This window comes from Morchella sextelata (genome assembly GCF_020137385.1).
Source record: "Morchella sextelata strain SCLS chromosome Unknown scls_15, whole genome shotgun sequence".
NCBI lineage: Eukaryota > Fungi > Ascomycota > Pezizomycetes > Pezizales > Morchellaceae > Morchella > Morchella sextelata.
In genome coordinates, this window is record NW_025408630.1 from 199,657 (window position 1) to 218,765 (window position 19,109).

The following is a 19,109-nucleotide window of genomic DNA, read 5'->3' on the forward strand; positions in this document are numbered from 1 at the left end:
GCAATACCTCTCAGCGCTGATATGTCCTACAATATCACCGCTCGGTTGAAGACTTGGTCTCTTCATATGCGGTTATGACCTCGATCCCGAAGAGCTTGGTTGGTCACGGGTGTGACTAAGACAGAAAAGCGTAAATCGATCGATCAACCAATTCGCGAGGGGAAATACCTTTGAGCCTTGTTCTTCTAGGTGTTCCTCTATGATTAATACCACCTGGATACGTAACTTAAGTCAACAACACCACTCATCATATCGTATTCTGTGTCCTTAGGACCCTTTCAACCTTCAATATAGCCTCGCAATGCCTTTCGGGTTTACTATTCGTGACATATGCCTAGCTAGTGAAGCACGCCATCCCCATCCTTCGGGCGACACACAATCTTACCCTGCGACCCAAGAGTATCCTGACCCCAAAAATGAGATGCCGCGCTGGCCGAAGCCTGGACCAGATGACGCTTCGAAACTGGAGTCCAGTGACGATTTAAGATCCAAACAAGGTGCAGCTCTAGAACTACAAACGGGTTACAACTCAAACGTCATCTACGGTACTGGTAGTGGTGGTGGTGGTGGTGGTGGCACTGATTATGAGTATAGTGGTGGTAGGGGATATGCATCAGTTAATGAATTGAAAGTGCCTTTGTTCCCGCAAAATGCGTTCATTAGTAGATACATGTAGATAATTTACACGAGGGTAGCTTTGATTTAACATTACTTTGGTGAGTGACTTTTTCTATTGTATCCCTATCCCACCATGAAGACTTTGGCAGGCTCCCAGTGATCATCTTCTATCCTGTAATCAGCTTGGCCCTACCGGCGTAGGCTGAAACATAGATCTCTTTGGCAACAATAACCGAAAGCAATTTGATGGGTTATAATTATGTCTTTGAAATACTGACTGATTCCTATGAAGATGGTGTAGTTGGGTTTGTTGTGGAGGCAATGGCAGATCGAGTTGTCCTGGTAACGGAAGCTACCCACTTGATATACAAGAATGCGGAGAGTGTCAGCATCACCGCTGTGGCTGGTGCTTGACCGTAAAATCGTGGATTAGTAGACCAGGGTTGACTATAGTTAGAGTATGAACTGCGAACCTTCCTTCTCCTGCATTTTTTCGGATATGCAAAAGATAACATTTGGTACTAAAGGATTAATGAAATGCGAGCCCCCATATCTTCGATCCTAAGTACAAGTCGACTTGTCATAGAACGTCCTGCAGGATTTAGCTACCTTTGGGAGGGATTTCATCACTTTGCTCATGTTTAATTCTTTGTTATCTTTGTTGGTTTTATACCATCTCCTACGTACGCACGGCCTTCTCCGAAGTTCGAATGAACCTTCAAGCTCTAGACTCCCTATATTGGTTTCACTTTTCAAGCCCGCTCAAGTATGATAATCCAACCATTTTATTCCATCATGCCTTCTCATACTCCAACCCACTACCGAATAGGAATGACAGCAGACCTTCTCTCGAACTACATTAATAACGTCTCCATTTCCGGTTTCAGTAATCTTGAAACGTCACTCGTATTTCCTCTGCTCCTACTGCGTTGTATCGATGTGAGAGCCAATGAGAATAAGGTGCCTAATCAACAAAGGATGGAATAATATGGAGTTTTGGATGATATGGGTGTTGATGGTGAATTATACCGTGGTAAATACTCGAGATGCCTGGCCCAGCATATGGATCATAGTATATCACTCGTGTTTCATCAACGAGCCAATATATTGAAATCTAAGGAGACAACAGTCAGAACGAGTACGGAAGTTCTTTTACCACCGGGAACCTCCAAGATGGGAGGTTATGCTGGTTCTTAGTTGATACTCTAAACCGCCGTTTATTTGAAAATATTTATAGATACTATACCTCAGCAACTATGAGTATATACCTCCATAACATTATCTGTTGTATTTCAGCATGACCTTAAGAACAATTTCCGTATTGAAACATGAAGGTAGCTTCATTGCTATGTGTCTCCGTCCCGACCGTGGTTATCACTAGCCGTTTGTTTCATGATGTACAGAGTAGCGCACCTCCCCAAGTGCCATGATAAGACTATACTACATCAACGGAGGCCTATAGGATAGGATAGAGTGCAAAACGATGTGTAGTCACAATTTCCAACCCAGAAAAATCACCGTAATGTTAACGCTTGTCAATCCAGGATGACTATATATGCAACAGTACATATTCATGGCATATTCAACTCCCGTGTGAAAGAGCACGGGATAGACCAGCTGTTCCTCCTCAGGTATCCGGCTCCGGAATTGTTGGGTAAGGTCGGGCTAGGCTCGGTAGAAGCTGCTTGGTTATGATTAATGGTTTGTAGGCTATTAAATATATTCCCTATCTACCACCGGCGGGCCTGGTATACGCATCCCTCCGAGAAGGAGGGCCCGGGAGAGCCTTTCTTGAAGTAAGGACTAACTACGCCTAGAAATCTGTGTAATAGCTAAGGGCAGGTTGTATCCTCACCCGTATAAACAGCGGAGAGAGAGGCGGCGCATGCACTAAGAGTTCGGGGTCAGTTACTATGGCGCCCCAGGCAGTACCGCAAAAACTCGCGAACTTTGTTAGCTGATCTAACTAAAAGAAACTTGTACATAGAAGAAAGATCTGAGACGTCTTTCTGCCTTTCATCAGTGGAGAAATCCTTGCGCGGTGATAATCAAGTTGGCGAGTATAAGAGCTCCCGGACGCCCATCCACGCTAGGCGGCGAGTGTGCTGTTACTAGTAGCGGGGTAAGGCTTCAGGCTCTGCGGAAACACTCCCAAGCGAGCCCCACCACTCAGCAGGGGTTCTCGCCCTGCACGCCAAGAATCGTGAACCTCGACTGCTCCCTGATCAGCCTTCCAAGGCTACTTTAAACTATAAGCCTAGTTTGCCTTTGTGAACACCTCTTTTTCTTTTTCTTCCAGCCGGTGCGAGCAGCTATTACTCCCTGTGATACAAGTCTCACTAGCTGGGCTTGCCTCGATCGAACGGACACACCGTTTCTCTGGGCGGGGTTCTACAGGCACCGCGCGCGCAATGAACACAGGTAGGTACATGCGACTTATCGATCCATAACGCGCCCGCATTTAACCTTAGCGGTATTGGGCGGAGATGTCCTAATTAATGAAGGCCAGGTTTGCAAACGTCGTTGTACCCTACACCAAACCGCCCCGCAGCCCGCCGGGTCCCCGTCAGAGAAGCGACTCATCAGCCGGCTCACCCCATACGGGGTTATGGTTATCTCGGGGTATGGCTTTGTCGCACACAGAACTTGATCTTTCGAGGAATGGATCCCCCTGTCACATATTCTATGGCAATACAGGAATCCCTTACAACTGTCACCACTTTCTAATATTTTCTGGTAACAAACGTAGCAAGAGAAGATGGATCCTGCTTTACTACTGGCTGCGGCGACATCTACCCGCTCATAGGTCTTATCATCAAACCATGCCTTCCAAACTAATCCAAAAATCAATCGTTGAGATCATATCCTTCCTTGTTCTCCAACCTCACTAATACAAATGAACGAGGGCAGAGGGGATGTCAACTAAATTTTTCCGGAAAGGGTTTTCTAGCCTTAACGCGCTCGATTATATCCAATACTCCACACCCGCGTAGGCACGGATACGGTGGGAAATGGTGTATACACTCCCACTAAGAATAACCTCTCATTACCTTTAAAACTATTAATGAAAACAACATAGCTCTCCGAACCATTAGAAGCTATTGGAGGCCATTGGTTACTTGATCAGGGCGTAATAGTTTCCTACGACACTTCGGAGACCACCATACTCAGTTCTTCAAGGCCCGTCTTAACTGTAGCGCCCTCATCAAGTTGAATCTACCTTTTTTTCAGCGCCCCACATATATCCCATCAATCTTGTACATATATAGCTTAGTTTAGATGGAATTCAATCAAAGACCAGCTAGCACAAATAAAGGACATCATATTGGGATGATCTGAAAATAAAACATAACCTAATCCGAGCAAAGGAAAAACCTAGGGCCCCAATACTACTACCGCCCAAATCGGGAAAACATTGCAAAATGAAAGAAGTCTCTGGAATATCACCGAATACCACCACTCTGAATCCGCGCCGACGTCTTGTGATCGGTTCTAACCGTTAGATACCAATGCTCAGATACAGGATGTCATGTGGAAACGGATGTCACTCACTTCAAGGAAATATGAATGATAGAATAAATATCAAGGAATGAAAAGAATTGTCAGGAATCGATCGACTAACAGATGATTAGCCAAATTCTCTCTTGATATGACCATAGGAATATATCCTCGATGGTCGGAGGAAGTGGTCAGTAGATCGGATTGACTTACCAATCGCTGCGAGAGATATATGGTTTACGCAGAAAATGAAAGTTCCCAGGTCCTCAATAATCGATTTTGGGGGGAGCCCACAATGTCAAGATGAAAAGAAAAGAAATAGGAAGAACTGTAAAGAAATAAAAAGGAAATAACCAATCATCCCCATCAAGCCCGAATGTAAATATAAGAAAAACGATAATCTGGGACACTTCCTTTACCCAAACCAATCCGATAGCGGGAAATACACATGTCCTCGATTGATATTTACGTCTCATCCATCGACAACGGTACACTCGATTGTAGTGAGGACTGTGATTCGCTCATTGAAAGTATTGTTTGACTAAGCTCTGGCCAAATTGTCAGTGCTGTTTTTCCCTGCTTATCACGTATGTCAGCACGAGCTCCATGCTCCAGCAGAGCTCTAGCGGCAAATATATGTTTTTTTCCTGCCATTTTGTGTAATGCTGTCTGTCCCCTACGGTCTGTCATGTCGATGTTTGCACCGTGCCTCAAAAGAAGCTTCAGCTCATCGGCCGCCGAATCTGCCGTAATCCTTTGTGCTGCAAGTAAGACTGCCGAATCATTGGTTTTCTTATTTACGTAATTGACCGATGATCTGGCGTTCAGAAGCCTTTCAAGCAGGGTTTTAAGAATCGGATATTCGTAATAGGGGCTGACTATGGCCGCCATAAGAGGTGTTACTCCTGCCTTGTCTGGCGAGTCGACACGTGCTCCATTTTCAATAAGAGTTGTAACGGCTTTTATCATTCCAAAATATATCGCTTCGAAGAGTGCATCTATATCCGTTAGAGATTCAATTAGCGCTGACTCCTGCAGTTTAACAAAGCTTAAATATACATGTACATGTATGTTTAAATCAATGGGGTGCACTACCGGTCTTCTGTAGTACCCCGAGTTTATTTATAACTATTATCTTGTAAGTTAGCGGTAATCCCTATAATGCAATAAGGTTTGGATGGAGATGTGTATTCCTAATGGAGGATTAGGCAGGCACTCTACATTTTTCACCAACTTCCACGTCCCTCTCCGCTCCCCTTGAGATAAGAAACTCAGCTGAAACTCTTAATTTCCTACTTAAGGCCACCAGAACCAGAATTGGAGTTCCTTGGGAATCCTTTATATTCACACTAATGCCAGCCGATATTAGAAGTTTGATTATCGCTAGCTTGCTTTCATTCGTTTTATCCATTTTGCTTGGGAGCATCTCGCGGTACGGATAAGTAATCCTCGCAACGTGGAATATAGCTGCTTCGCCTTTCGGATCCTTTGTGTTTGCATCCGCCCCTTTTTCGAGTAGGAGTCGGACTGATTTCGACTGGTCGTTTTGGATCGCCAGTATCAAAGCCGGAATGCGGTCCGAGGATATTGTATTCGCACTTTCCCCCTTCTCCAGCAGTAGCTTGACCATATCTGGGGACTCCTTGATGGCAAGGATCAGAGCAGGATTGCCGTCAGAATCTTTTGATTCGACATCCGCTCCTTTTTCGAGGAGGAGTCTGACTGATTCCTTCTCGTCTTTTTTAATCGCTACTATTAAAGCCGGGGTGCCTCTCGGGAGCCTCGGGAACATGCTGCCCGTCCACATGATTGTATTAATTACTATTATATTTGCACTTGCCCCCTTCTCCAGCAGTAGCTTGACCATATCTGGGGACTTCTCTAGGGCAGAGATCAGAGCAGGATTGCCGTCAGAATCTTTTGATTCGACATCCGCTCCTTTTTCGAGGAGGAGTCTGACTGATTCCTTCTCGTCTTTTTTAATCGCTACTATTAAAGCCGGGGTGCCTCTCGGGAGCCTCGGGAACATGCTGCCCGTCCACATGATTGTATTAATTACTATTATATTTGCACTTGCCCCCGTCTCCAGCAGTAGCTTGACCATATCTGGGGACTTCTTGATGGCAAGGATCAGAGCTGCCTCGCCATTCCAATCTTTTGAGCTGGTATCCGCTCCTTTTTCGAGGAGGAGTCGGACTGATTCCGACTGGTCGTTTTGGATCGCCAGTATCAAAGCCGCAATGCCGGCCGAGGTCATTGTATTTGCACTTGCCCCCTTCTCTAGCAGTAGCTTGACTATATCTGGAGACTTCTTCACGGCGTAGATCAGAGCTGTATTGCCATCCCGATCTACCCAGTTGACGTCCGCCCCTTTTTCGAGTAGGAGTCTGACTGATTCCTTCTGGTCGTTTTTAATCGCTACTATTAAAGCCGGGGTGCCTCTCGGGAGCTTCGGGAATATGCCGCCCGCCGATATTGTATTTGCACTTGCCCCCTTCTCCAGCAGTAGCTTGACCATATCTGAAGACGTCTGGATGGCGTGGAACATAGCTTCATTGCCGTGAAGATCTTTTGATTCGGCATCCGCTCCATTCTCGAGGAGGAGTCTAACTGATTCCTTCTGGTTGTTTCGGATTGCCACTATCAAAGGCGGGGGAATATTGCTCACGTCCACTGTATTCGCACTTATCCCCTCCTCCAATCTGTTAACTCTGGCTCCCCATTCCAATAATAATTCAACATATTCTATTGATCCTTTAGAGATTGCAGAGTTCAGAATAGTAGCTCTCGGCTCCCTATTCATGGTATCAGCAGAAGCTCCTTTCTCCAAAAGTAGTTGAAAGATATCTTTGTGTCCTGCCCTGAGTGTGTAATGTAAGAAGGATTCGCCGTTGTTGTTAAAGGTACCACAATTTAGGTCGACACCAAGCTCCAACACGCCCTTGACCATTGACACATTTCCAGTACTTATTGTGTCAAATAAGAGATTTGTGAGGTCCAGTGTTCCCAAGGGTGGACAGTTACTCAGGCTAGAATGACCTCGGGTCTGTGTATCGATATCGGAAAAATAAGTTTGATGATACCGTCGAAGATGAGCTTTAAGGGTCACCATAGTCGCAAAACCTATTGAGACAAAATCGCACCCTTGAACATTACATGGGAAAGGTCGAGTATGGGTATCCAAATGCTCGTCTCTTTTGTTTTGGGTGTCAAACCCATTAACGTAATGTAAGCATTGCACTCGAGAACACTTGAATATGTTTCCACCGTAATTTTTATAGATACTTTGAAGTTGGTCCTGATCATTCGACATCGAAGAGGAAGTGAAAATATCTTCAAGATTCTGTCTAAACCTTTTCGTCGATTTTTGTAGTGTAAAGGGGTCGACTTGCAAAAGCGTATAAGAAATAGATCAACGAGGCATATATCGAAGCATAGCCAGGGTTGACTCACATGAAATTCCTTTAGATAAGCCCTCTCCGGAATTGAATATATAGTAATTAATGAGATGTCTCTGTACGTTTGTCGAAGGGTTGAGAATTTCCAAGAAGCACCCATCGGAGGGAATATCTTGATTAGCGACCATTTGCGGTAAACTTTCGTCCAACCTAAGTTGTACAAACTTGACCAATAAAGAAACAAATGATTGAGTCCAGCTATCATCATGGTCCAGCTCTATTGCATGCTTGACATGATACATCCAATTTCGTTCAGCATATAGATGGAGGCAATAGTCTCCCGATAGTATATTCTCTTTGACTTCTTCATCGGTTATGTTTATATCAAAGCAGGAAAATGACAGATATGTGATGCAGGTAATCGCAATGTCTTGATGAGCATCTGAGTACCGTATAAACATCCCGCTATACTTGCTCGTGAGGTATCTTTGAAGTGCACCCTATTAGCTACTTACAGCTAGCAATAGATCATTACTGAAAACTCACTCTTTCGCGGTGAAATGAACAAAGTGGATGTTATCCTCTGCGTCAAACTCTATGACGGGTCCACAAAGCTCATCCAACCGTATCAATATTATTCTCCGCTTGTTTATGCAACTATCCCCTTCACGGATTGCCAAAGCTTGCTTAAGTTCATTCAGACTTAACGGTCTTGAACTACACATAACCCATCCTAAAATTCTTCTCGCAAGGTCCCGCTCTCTCACAGATAGCTTTTCATTTATACGGTTTACAATTCGCCCATACCTAGATAGAAATGGAGGAGAACACGAGTTAGCTAGACGCGGAACGGTTTTCGAAGATGTGCCAATACTAACGCCGCATCGAGCCCAACTGGTAAATTGTGGACCGCGTCTTCAAGTCCCTCCATATCAATCTGGCTTTTCAGGTCATAGATGACCAAGCGAGCCCATAGAAACATACCTATACATAGTGAGTCCTAGCAAGACAATAACGTAGAGGTTACATACCTTCAGCCCTGTCGCACACTCGATCAAGAATACCTTGAACCTGTTGTCTTGTATCTTCGTCCAAGCTCGTGAATTTCTCGAAGACTCCTTTGCCCTCTTCTGTAATATATGTTTTGATATCTTGCTGGTTTTTCCCCGCTAGATCAACGCGATGAACGTGCCCAACAACTTCAACCTTTGTCAAGGATCTTGATATATCCACCTCAGCTCTGCTACTGAGAAATATTTTAAGATGTTCTGCTTCGACCAAGAGAGAGCATAGCGTATCGAGTACCATTTTTCTCTCTTCGATGTCAATTTCGTCTAAACCATCTATAAAAAGGTAAGAAACACCAATATCCCCAAGTATAAATTTGAACATTTCTTGAACCTCTTCCTGCGAGCTTGGAGGGTGGGTTTTCGATTCACGTATCTCATCAAAGTACGTTAATGGCTGGAGATTGTGGTGTAGTAGTTGAGAGATGAGTGTTCGCAATATCATTGCGGATGTGTTATCATTATCATGGCTGAGAAAAGAATAAGCTATAGGCACATTTTTATCGTAAATCGATTGCGTATGTCTTAAGAACGAAGCTGATAAGAATGTCTTGCCTGCCAAGTGCCTAATATTAGTGATCTTCAATTTGTACATTTTCCTCGTGTATCTACTGGGGCGTTCATTAAATGGTCGGATACCGTTGCGACCAAATCCCTACTAAGAATTCCGACCATTTAATGAACTCAAGAGTAACTTGCATGCATTTACGTACAAGAAAGAGGTGAATGGAAAGGCAACACTTACCGGCTCCAGGAATACCAGTTAACCACAATAATCTATTTGATTTGTCTGTCATATCTAACCATGCTTGTACACTGTCCTCCTGAACGAACCAAAGTCCAGTTGTCCTATAGGGACTTCCTAGCTTTGCGAGAAAGGCGTCGTAGTTTACAGGATGCAACCATTCCCGGATTTGCAGTATGTTTTGTTTGTCTCTATGAGTTCTTGCTGTTTCTTCCGCTATCTGCGCTGCTTGACGGGCGGCACGTGCTTCGGCTATGTTGGTTGCTGTAGCTTCGCTGTCGACCAGCGCTTTGTGCTGATCAAGATCAGACAATATCTTTCCAAACCTCTCATCAAAAGTACTCCACACGGATCTGAACAGATTTCGCCAATCTATAGCGTCCATGATGCTATCAGTGTTAAATTCACATTTGTAAATAGGATACCAGAGCTTGAACTTAGGAAGATCATATCATAGATGGAGGTAAGCACATTTTCCTCGGAAGTAACTTAATATGACTTGATAGAATCCCAAAATATCCTCGTATATTATTACAATGACTTCTTGCATTCGAGGAACATCGTGAAACGTTTGTTCGAATACTTGGAATCTATTAAGGTTTTCCCCTAGTTTTTCGAAAGCGTTTAGAAGCTTATCGTAAGCCAGCGTATACGAGCTTGCAACCTGACTCGAGTTTTAGTACTGGTAGCTACAAAGCTATGTTTTCTTTATATGAGGCGTTCGGCCACTTTCCGCATATGCGCATTGGAAGCCGACAATAACATAATGGGCAACATAAGTTAACAGGTAGAATTGGTGCATACTTGAAGCAGGAATTTCATCGGACCCTATTAAACATAAATCTATCAGCAGGTTTCATACATATCACCTAGATAAGGAAGGAAGTACCCATATGAATGCCAAAACCTCAGGCTTAGCTTGTACAAATACTTCAATGACACCCGAAAATTGCGTAAGGCCATTAATCAACGGTTGGATTCTTCTCATGTTTCGCAACATTCCCTTCTTTTCCTGCATAGCCTGTATTGCGCTCGCTTCTTTACGAATATCTTCCAATGTTGAGCCGGTAAAGGCTTGAATTTCTTCTCGAGGCAGATTGTCTTTGAAGTTTGACAGTGCAAGAGCGAAAGCCCCCGAGGTTCCTGTGCCTACCGTGGTTGCCATGATGCGATCGTTGGATTACCCAAGGCAACACGAAGCTAGAATCTTTAATAGAGATTTTATAAAGTAGTCGCAGTAGTAGCACTAGTGTAGTAGTAGTAGTAGTAGTAGTAGTAGTAGTAGTAGTAGTAGTAGTAGTAGTAGTAGTAGTAGTAGTAGTGAGATGGTACTACTAGCAGTAAGGCCGGTAGAAGCTACAATCTAAGCCAGACCGATGATCGATGATTAGTAATCAAACGAGCCTAAGAAAACCTACATGTAGGTACACCCACGGGATAAAAGTGAGGTAACAACGCCTGCAATTAACACCAACCCCAATGACTAGAAGTACTTGAACTATAAAATGAAAAAAAGAGTATATAGTGCGGCCTCTGGAGTATAATTGACGCCTTGTACGGCCTCCCTTCAAAAGTCATGGTTGTTGTTTAACCGCGTGTACATCTGCCTTCGCGGAGTGTCAAATCTCTGTAGCAGCTCAGCCCCGCCATGCATACATGCACATACAGTAGGTACTCGACTAGGTATGTACATACGTTGCAATGTCACGTCAACAACCGATATACTCTACATGTAGCCTCGTTTCGTATCATCAATGTATGTATGTAGCTTGAGGAGAATGCCGAAAATTCTTCTCATTCTTTATATTCCTCTTTGATTTTCTTTCTTATATACCCTCCCAACATCTCACTCCATGGATCCTTCGAATTATCCTACACTCTCACCCAAACGCAGTTTTCTCGAATTCCATAAATCCCTCAACTACCATGATTCCACCCAAGAAATTACAAACCAAGATAAAAGGCAAAGATATAGCTATAACGAAAGCTTTACCCGTCCTCGATCACCTTTGTGTATTTCTAGCGGTGCAAATAGCCCATGTTCCAGTCCGAGCACTCCTGCTGTGTACCCGTTCTCCGTCAGTCCTGTCGGTCATGCTTCTACAGAGACGAACAGTTTGGCAGTCTTAAGATATGATGCAGTCGAAAATGCCTACAAGCACCCCGGAGGCTTACAGGCCCCACGGATTGAAATTCACGATCCATATTCATATGCTGGGCGTGTAAATTGTTTCGGGAAGCTACATTTGAATGATACCGATACGCCAATAAGTCTCAACGAAGGTCTGAGTCTCTTATACACACAGTAGTAAGGTATATCATTCTGACCATTTACACAAGCAGAGGATTACGATGAAGACGACGTCGTTGTGCATCAAGAAATTATTGGGCCTGAGATATGTTTTGGAATGGTATATACTTGAATAACTTTCCCTATTTACCGGTACCCTCTTGGCTATGCATAGACGCCAAGCTTATTCTTCATAGATCAAAAACTCCACCGTCATTACTGGATGTGCAGACTATCTGCGGGAGCTTTGTGTACCACAAATCGTAAATCACAAGGGGAGCAAGCTTAAAGCGCATACAGCAATCGAAACAACCATCAACTTCCTGAAGTCATTCGTAACAGTGCATCTATCTTCTGGCGATAAGGAATACATTGGAATCCTAGATGATATTTCAGCAAGAGGAGTTTCTCAAATCCTAGAGATACCATCAGTTCGATTGCAGGCATTTCTACCTTCACCACAACCGTCTCCTGAGTTATTTCTGCCGGAGGAGATAACCGAATTGAAAACCAAAGAGCCACAGAACCCGATCTTTATCTACATTAATGTTTACGGTGCCAGTAGTGTTGGCGACGATGTAGGAAGGATTCTTTCTGCAAACGGCATCTATCTTCAGTCTCCAGTGAACAATGAGAAGAAACCCAAATACAAAAATCCTCATTATTTTAACGAAACTGAGCTAGTTACGATGACTCAAGTCACTGCATCTCGCCCCCGTCTACGGAACGTTGAGGAAAAGATCAAGACGATTTTTGACACTAACATCAATGATAAATTACCAGAAATTAAAATGGGAGACGAGCTTCAAACATTGCTATTAAGGTACTATCACCCCAATATTATCATTATTCGAGGTGCCAAATTGTTTTTAAATCGCGGCAAAATGATTCTGATTTGGGTCATCAGTCATCAAAAACAGGCTGTGTATTTTATGCTCTGGAAAGAGACAGCTCCTGCTTTTCATGAGGAAGATATGCTTACCAGTACTTCGATCTATAAACCAATAAAAAACGAACTTGGAGTTGTTAGGTAATCTTCGGGCGCGCGCCCTGTGTTGAATATAAGAGTATACGTCTATATATTGACTGGGAGCGTTATGGGAATATATAGTTATCTAAATTTGATCACAAAGAAACAGACCTGCGCAAGCCCCCAGGCAGTCCCTGGAGGCATACTTGCCGACGATATGGGACTAGGAAAGTCGCTCACGACTCTTGCTTTAATAACCCGTAGCCTCGACCAAGCACACTTGTTCGCGCAGAGTACAAATTACCAATATTGCCCTACGTTGAATCGAGTTCGAAAACATGCCAGGGCAACCCTGATTGTTGCACCCGCATCACGTAGGCTTTCCTCAGTTTAGAGTCTAATTAACACCCATATACTTACTTAAAAATCTACCAATAGTGTTGGATAGCTGGAGAGAGCAAATACGCAAGTAAGTTAATATGTATATACTACGCTCCTCTGGAGACTTCTTCTCGAATTCAGTGGCTAAGATAAGGCAATTAGCCACATTAAACCCGGAGCAGTAAATTTTTATACATACCACGGAGCACAGAAAGATATCAGCATTGAGAAGCTCATAGATTTTGATATCGTTCTTACTACCTATGCAACCATAAGAGCAGAAGTCTTTTCAAAACATGTCAACCAGTATCGTCGATCGCCCCTGAAAGAAATCAAATGGTTCCGGGTCGTCCTTGATGAAGGTATTGAAGAATCCTACTGGAAGTTCGATCCCTATTCAAGCTAACGGAGATACAACAGCACATATAATTAGGGAACACTCGACGCAACAATCGAAAGCAGTCTGCATGCTTGAAGCACAACGCCGTTGGTGCCTTAGCGGCACTCCAACACAGAATAAGCTGCAAGACTTTGGAACACTTCTCCGATTCCTACGTCTATCGCCATTTGATAAGGAGGGTACATTTTCGAAATACATTGTCCGACCTCTGAAAAATGCAAACCCGGAGGGTTTGAGAAGCCTCCGTATACTCATAGGTTCCACCTGCTTAAGGAGGAATAAAGATATTCTTGAACTACCACCGAAGATTGATCAAGAAGTATACATCCACCTTGAACCTCCAGAAAGACGTCTATATGAAGGCTACAAAAAGGATTCGGCGAATATGATCGAGCATGCTCTCACTGAAAGCGGAAGTGGTTTCAGTTACTTTAGTATTCTGCAGTCTATCCTTAGGCGAAGATTGATGTGTGACCATGGAAAAGACCTATTGCCCTCGGTGGTGCAAAATAGGCTGGAAGGATACTCATATACTGATCACAACCCATCAAGTAGCTTGGACATCGACATGGAAGACTACGTGCAGGAAGGAAGTCCGACTCAACCAATTGCAAGCGGATTTTTCACGCCAAGATGCGCGCTATGCAACAAAGCAACCGATGCGGCTGAGGCAGAAGCTATTTCTTCTTCGCAAGCTTGTTCCCACACCATTTGTGACAGCTGTTTAAGACTGTATGAGCTAAATACAACGCAACTCGGCACTTCATCTCAAATCTCTTGTCCTAAATGCGCAGAAATCGCCGGGTTCTCGCTAGAGACTCTCAAAGACGAGGATAATCCTCGATGGATGGAAGATAGACCCTACGGTGGACCGTCTACAAAAGTCAAAGCATTAATAAAGAACCTTCGTCTGGATGTGGGGAAGGATAAGGATGGCAAATCAATCAAAAGGTATCAGTCCATGATCTAAACCTATCTAAATAGCATATGTTGATACTGACTTCTTTTCTAGTGTTGTATTTTCTTGTTGGACGAAAATGTTAGATCTGATAGCAATTGCATTGAACATTGAACAAATGAAATTTTGTCGGTATGATGGAAGCCTCTCTCTGCGACAACGAGACGAATCAGTTCGTTTCTTCCGCGCGGATCCGGAGATAAATATCTTGCTGATATCAATTGGCAGTGGAGCTGTTGGGTAAATATCCCCCATTCCCCTCGCTCATTGAAGCATTGTGGCTGAGTGAACAAAAGGTTAAACCTCACCGTCGCCTCTCGAGTACACCTTATGGAGCCCCAGTGGAATCCAATGGTTGAGCACCAGGCATTGGATAGATTACATCGGATCGGCCAAAAAAATGAAGTTATCACAACTCGCTATATCGTGAAAGACTCCATTGAGCAGGTCAGTGCAATACCCCCTCCCCCATCTCTTGTGCGTTACGTAGCTAAACTCTCGACAAAGTCCATGGTGTCTTTCCAGAAAAGAAAGTTGGCCATTGCAGGAATTTTGATGTCTCAGACTCAAAAGTCTACATCAAACCAACACCTGAAGGTATGTCAACGGACCCTAGATTCAAAGTACACCGGACGAAGATTGACCATTTTTAGGAACTTCAAAATCTATTGGCAGAGAAGATAGAACCTACATACGGTTTTATACTAGAATAAATTGACGCGCGCACATATTGACATTATGATTCATTTTGGAACCTCCTATTGCAAATTGTTTGGATTGAAAATGACGGGAAGAATATATACAGACAGTTGAACCACTCGGTGGGATGTATAGATACAGAAAAGCACTCTCCTTTAGTTAATGAAGATTTCTATGTCACTCCTACCCTTTCCCATTTGATTTCCACCCCATTACAACTTACAAGTAAGAACCATCTCAGTTAGCACAAAGGCTTCCACAGTTTAAGTACATGCATGTATGCTCGAAGAATTCTTTAACTTTTAAAACCATCCTTAGAGGCATGTGTGATATTTTATAAAGTTACACATGGTATATTATCCACATCTTGAGAAAGCGTGTGGATTTATTCATTCCACCAGTTGTTAATGCCGCGACTTCCTTGTTTGGCCTAATCATAACCGCCGAATTAGGGATGTATATGTTAGTTTATGAGATCGATCTGCCCAATGTCCCTCTCAAGGGGACGAGTAGCGAGTATTCCGCAGGGTACAAAGGGGGTAGTAGAGATCGGTCTGGGAGCCTACAATAGGGGTCTTAAAGGACTCTAGTGTTGGTAAGGGTCAACGGGACAAGGGAAGCAGCAGCACGGTAGTCTTCTTGAGTAAAGAATAGGAAATAATATTGTATAGTAATAGACAGCGTAGGTACAGAAGACATTGCGTATCAACAGAAAGAAGAGAAAGAGAACAGAAACGAGGGCGAAACCTCCTAATATACCCAAGGAAATCCCAACGATGACAAATCCAAAGTGACTTATACATTTACAACAGACAGAACCCGATAGAACTCAATAGAACCTTTCTGACTAATCCAACTCCTCGTAACCCAGTGTACTAAGTAATCGATATATGAAAGTCCCCCCCCTCCCAAAAAAAAAAAAAAACCAAAACCCAAATGGTCTAGGAAACCAACCAACCTACGCCACCAAATTCCAACAGGAAGGTTGGAAACCTCAACTGTCTGGTGTATGAGTACACACAGGGCCCAGTTGCATGCTGAGAGTTATTGTTAGAAGCCAGTTGCACGGTGATATGCAAGTACCGACAGTGTGGTTAGCTACCAGCTGTTAGAGTAACTACATTCCGGGCGCTAGGAAGGAGATCTATTCATGGAAGCAATGACTGACGAGTCTATGCCTCGCCAGTGACTAGAAGACCAGCCAGAGTGAAGCTCTGATTGCCCGGTGATCCTCTGTATCCTCTGAGCATTGTAGGACCGCCGAATAGGCAAGGACTATGCTAGGGAAGTCTACAATAAGCGAGAGCTCTTCAGCAATAATTAAGCTTACATCTGAGCGGCAGCTCATTCATGCAAGCCCCGGTCATGTGGCAACCAAAGCTGCAGGTGTTACAAAGGCTTTGACTAAGGGTAGTTGCCTTGGGTATCGGAAACACCTGCTGACGCTTAAAGAAAAGCGGGGTAGCGGTGGTATTGTTTCCGGCACCGAGGAAAGGCTTCACTGGAACTTAGTAAGGAGTTAGGAGCAGAGAATAGAGGCCTTCGGAGTATAAGTACTCAGGCTCATTCTCGCCCTTCAGTCCTATTCTCTCCAGTCTTCATCAGAAAGAAAAACCAAGTTCTTATCGGTAGCAGAGCCCTTAAAGATTATTGAGTTCTAGCGATAGTATCTTTGAATAATCTGCAACCTGATTGTCTATCTTGCACGGCTGTCTCTATTCTACTTCATTCTATTTCTCTTAGAAGAGACCCCCGTTACAGCCAGAGAGGTCAGGAATCAAAGAGAGGTCTAGTTTTGTTAGAAATGCAGTACCGGACACGACATTGAAGTTGCCAGATGCAGCGGACTTCTCTTTGTCTCTGAAAGCTTTGAGTTTCCGGCAATTTTTGTGCATGTGGCCTTTTGCATATTCGCCGTTCTTGGTGCACCATGTATATATGAAATTCCTTTTGTCCTTTTTGTTCTTCCGTGCTTTGCCGACTTTGTTGTTGCTTCCGTGTCCTGGGTTTCCTTGCCTGATGTTGTAGGCTTCTCCAGTCGCCTGTCCATCGTTGTTGCATTGTGAGTCCAGATCCAACAGCTTTTCATAGATGTCATCGAAGGTCATGTTGGGCTTGGTTTGCAGGTTGTCAACGACTGATTCGAGGGATTTGTGCCAGAGTGAGAGGAGTAGGAAGGATGCTTTCACTTCTGAGACTGATGCGAGTTGGTGGAGGTGGTAACTGAGTGGGTCTTTGGTTTTATCCCGTAGAGTTACTAGTTCTAGTGAGGAGGGATGACCAAAGAGTATTGAAATTGGTTGGATGTTCCTTGATGCATTTGTCAGGCGTATACTGTAGGGTTACAATGTTGGCAAGAAGCGAGTGGAGGGGAGATACAGTTTTTCGATCAAATCTATCCCCGAGTTGAGTCCAGAAGGTGGTGAGCGGTATCAGCCGGAGTGAAATGTGAGAATGACTTCAAATTCAATGTTGGATTGAAGGAAAAACGACCGTGAGGTTATCTTTCTTTGTCCCATTTTCTGATTTCTTCGGCGTTGTCTGTAGTTTCTTCTTTGTCCTCTTCTGCTGTTGGTGTTGCTGCTGCTGCTGCACATTCTGCTGGTTTGTTCTGCAGCTGGTGCCGCTATAACCGTGGTAGTAGTTGTGAACACAGGACGCTTACTCGTACCATTGACTAGATTCCACAAAATTGTGAACTTTTAACATGCGACAGGTGAGGTCTCTCTAAACAGTGTAATGGCATTGACCAGACAGCTTAAATAGTAAAGCGGGAATTTTTACGCTGTTGTTTGACATGTTTAAAGTGAAACGATAGAGTGTACTTTGATAGTAAAAATAGTTTGAACTATATAAGCGTGAGTGGTCTCCGGGCTTATAACTTAGAGTAAATGTATGTAGAGAAGTGTAGTAATTGAGCGTGTTATTCCAACTAACTAGAGAGGGGAGAATGCCCCGTATTTATACTAAAGAAAGACAACACAAAACATAGTGAATCATAGACGTATGAGTAAATAGAAAAACAATGACTAATAAATACCAGTGAAAGAAATGAGTCAGAACCCGTGACTCATGATGACAAATGAGAATCCTCCAATACTATGAAATGTGCTGAGCGTACTATTTCAAGAATGCATATATTACGAAAGAACAAGAAACTTAAACACATGAAGAATGAACCCAACTGAACAGTGGGAACGGATTAAAGTACCCATGCAATACATTATGGACCACCCGCTAACGATATCGATATCGATCCTAGCCATAGGTCCAAATCTTTGACGTCCTAGCCAGCTCAATCTATCCCGAACCATTGGCGAACACCTCGGCTTCGCGAATGGATCGACTACTTGCCCCATACATCCAGGACCGGACCGGACCGGCCCGGCCCATTGGCGAATGGACTGGTTAAAGGGCTATCAAATTTCGTGTCTAAAACATAACCGTCAATTAATGGTTTGGACACTACTGAAGATTGCAGGTCACTGCCGAAGATCGCCCCGGGGGGGGGGGGGAGGTTATAGGGAGCATGCTGTTGCAATTATATTGGCGAAGGTTCCCTTTTTCGAGGCCGACGTCTTTGAGGATTTTTTTTTGGGGGGGGGGGATCTTTGAGTTGGCAGCGCTCGATGGCTTGAGGCCACAGAGGTCCCCCCCCCTGTCGAGGTTGCAGATGTTATTGGAGGTTGGCCGAAAAACATTGGTGGTTGCGATGTAACGATGGGATACCGCAGAATCTCAGGAATAACGAATCGGACTGGGCTGGAATACCACTTACCCATTGGTCAAGATGACCAAAAGTTACGCTTTGGGTCTGTGGGATTGAGGCTCAACAAGCATTTGACCAATCCGAAGGCCAATATTCCAGTCCAGTTCGATTCGTTATTCCTGAGATTTTGCGGTATTCTAGTTTACTATAACTTCGTTCTACCCGGGCTATGCGCGAATATATAGACTGGTCCCAGCCGTAGATGCATGAGGCTAGGAGCCCATTCGCGAATTCGAGGGTATTCGCCGGTGGCCCGGAGCAAATATGTAAGTGCTTGTGGTTTGCACGCGCCACCCCCCCCCCCCCCCCTCCCCCC

At 44.0% G+C, this 19,109-nt stretch overlaps 4 protein-coding genes across 4 annotated transcripts; 2 read left to right on the top strand and 2 right to left on the bottom strand.

Annotated features, from left to right (window-relative positions):
* Nucleotides 1-421: 421 nt before the first annotated feature.
* H6S33_003381 (uncharacterized protein) lies at nucleotides 422-1,032 on the top strand (the record flags this gene model as incomplete). Its single annotated transcript, XM_044835123.1, has 2 exons — nucleotides 422-662; nucleotides 911-1,032. 2 exons carry the CDS (start codon nucleotides 422-424, stop codon nucleotides 1,030-1,032), a joined length of 363 nt encoding a protein of 120 aa, XP_044691742.1.
* A 3,625-nt stretch (nucleotides 1,033-4,657) lies between these two features.
* On the bottom strand, nucleotides 4,658-7,228 carry H6S33_003382 (uncharacterized protein; the record flags this gene model as incomplete). Its single annotated transcript, XM_044835124.1, has 3 exons — nucleotides 4,658-4,692; nucleotides 4,797-5,114; nucleotides 5,347-7,228. The coding sequence occupies 3 exons, from the start codon at nucleotides 7,226-7,228 to the stop codon at nucleotides 4,658-4,660; spliced, it is 2,235 nt and encodes a 744-aa protein (XP_044691743.1).
* A 1,124-nt stretch (nucleotides 7,229-8,352) lies between these two features.
* On the bottom strand, nucleotides 8,353-10,491 carry H6S33_003383 (uncharacterized protein; the record flags this gene model as incomplete). Its single annotated transcript, XM_044835126.1, has 6 exons — nucleotides 8,353-8,498; nucleotides 8,546-9,136; nucleotides 9,327-9,698; nucleotides 9,798-9,990; nucleotides 10,131-10,154; nucleotides 10,216-10,491. The coding sequence occupies 6 exons, from the start codon at nucleotides 10,489-10,491 to the stop codon at nucleotides 8,353-8,355; spliced, it is 1,602 nt and encodes a 533-aa protein (XP_044691744.1).
* A 688-nt stretch (nucleotides 10,492-11,179) lies between these two features.
* H6S33_003384 (uncharacterized protein) lies at nucleotides 11,180-14,337 on the top strand (the record flags this gene model as incomplete). Its single annotated transcript, XM_044835127.1, has 8 exons — nucleotides 11,180-11,609; nucleotides 11,670-11,737; nucleotides 11,814-12,439; nucleotides 12,524-12,646; nucleotides 12,728-12,960; nucleotides 13,025-13,055; nucleotides 13,130-13,329; nucleotides 13,388-14,337. 8 exons carry the CDS (start codon nucleotides 11,180-11,182, stop codon nucleotides 14,335-14,337), a joined length of 2,661 nt encoding a protein of 886 aa, XP_044691745.1.
* Nucleotides 14,338-19,109: the final 4,772 nt, after the last annotated feature.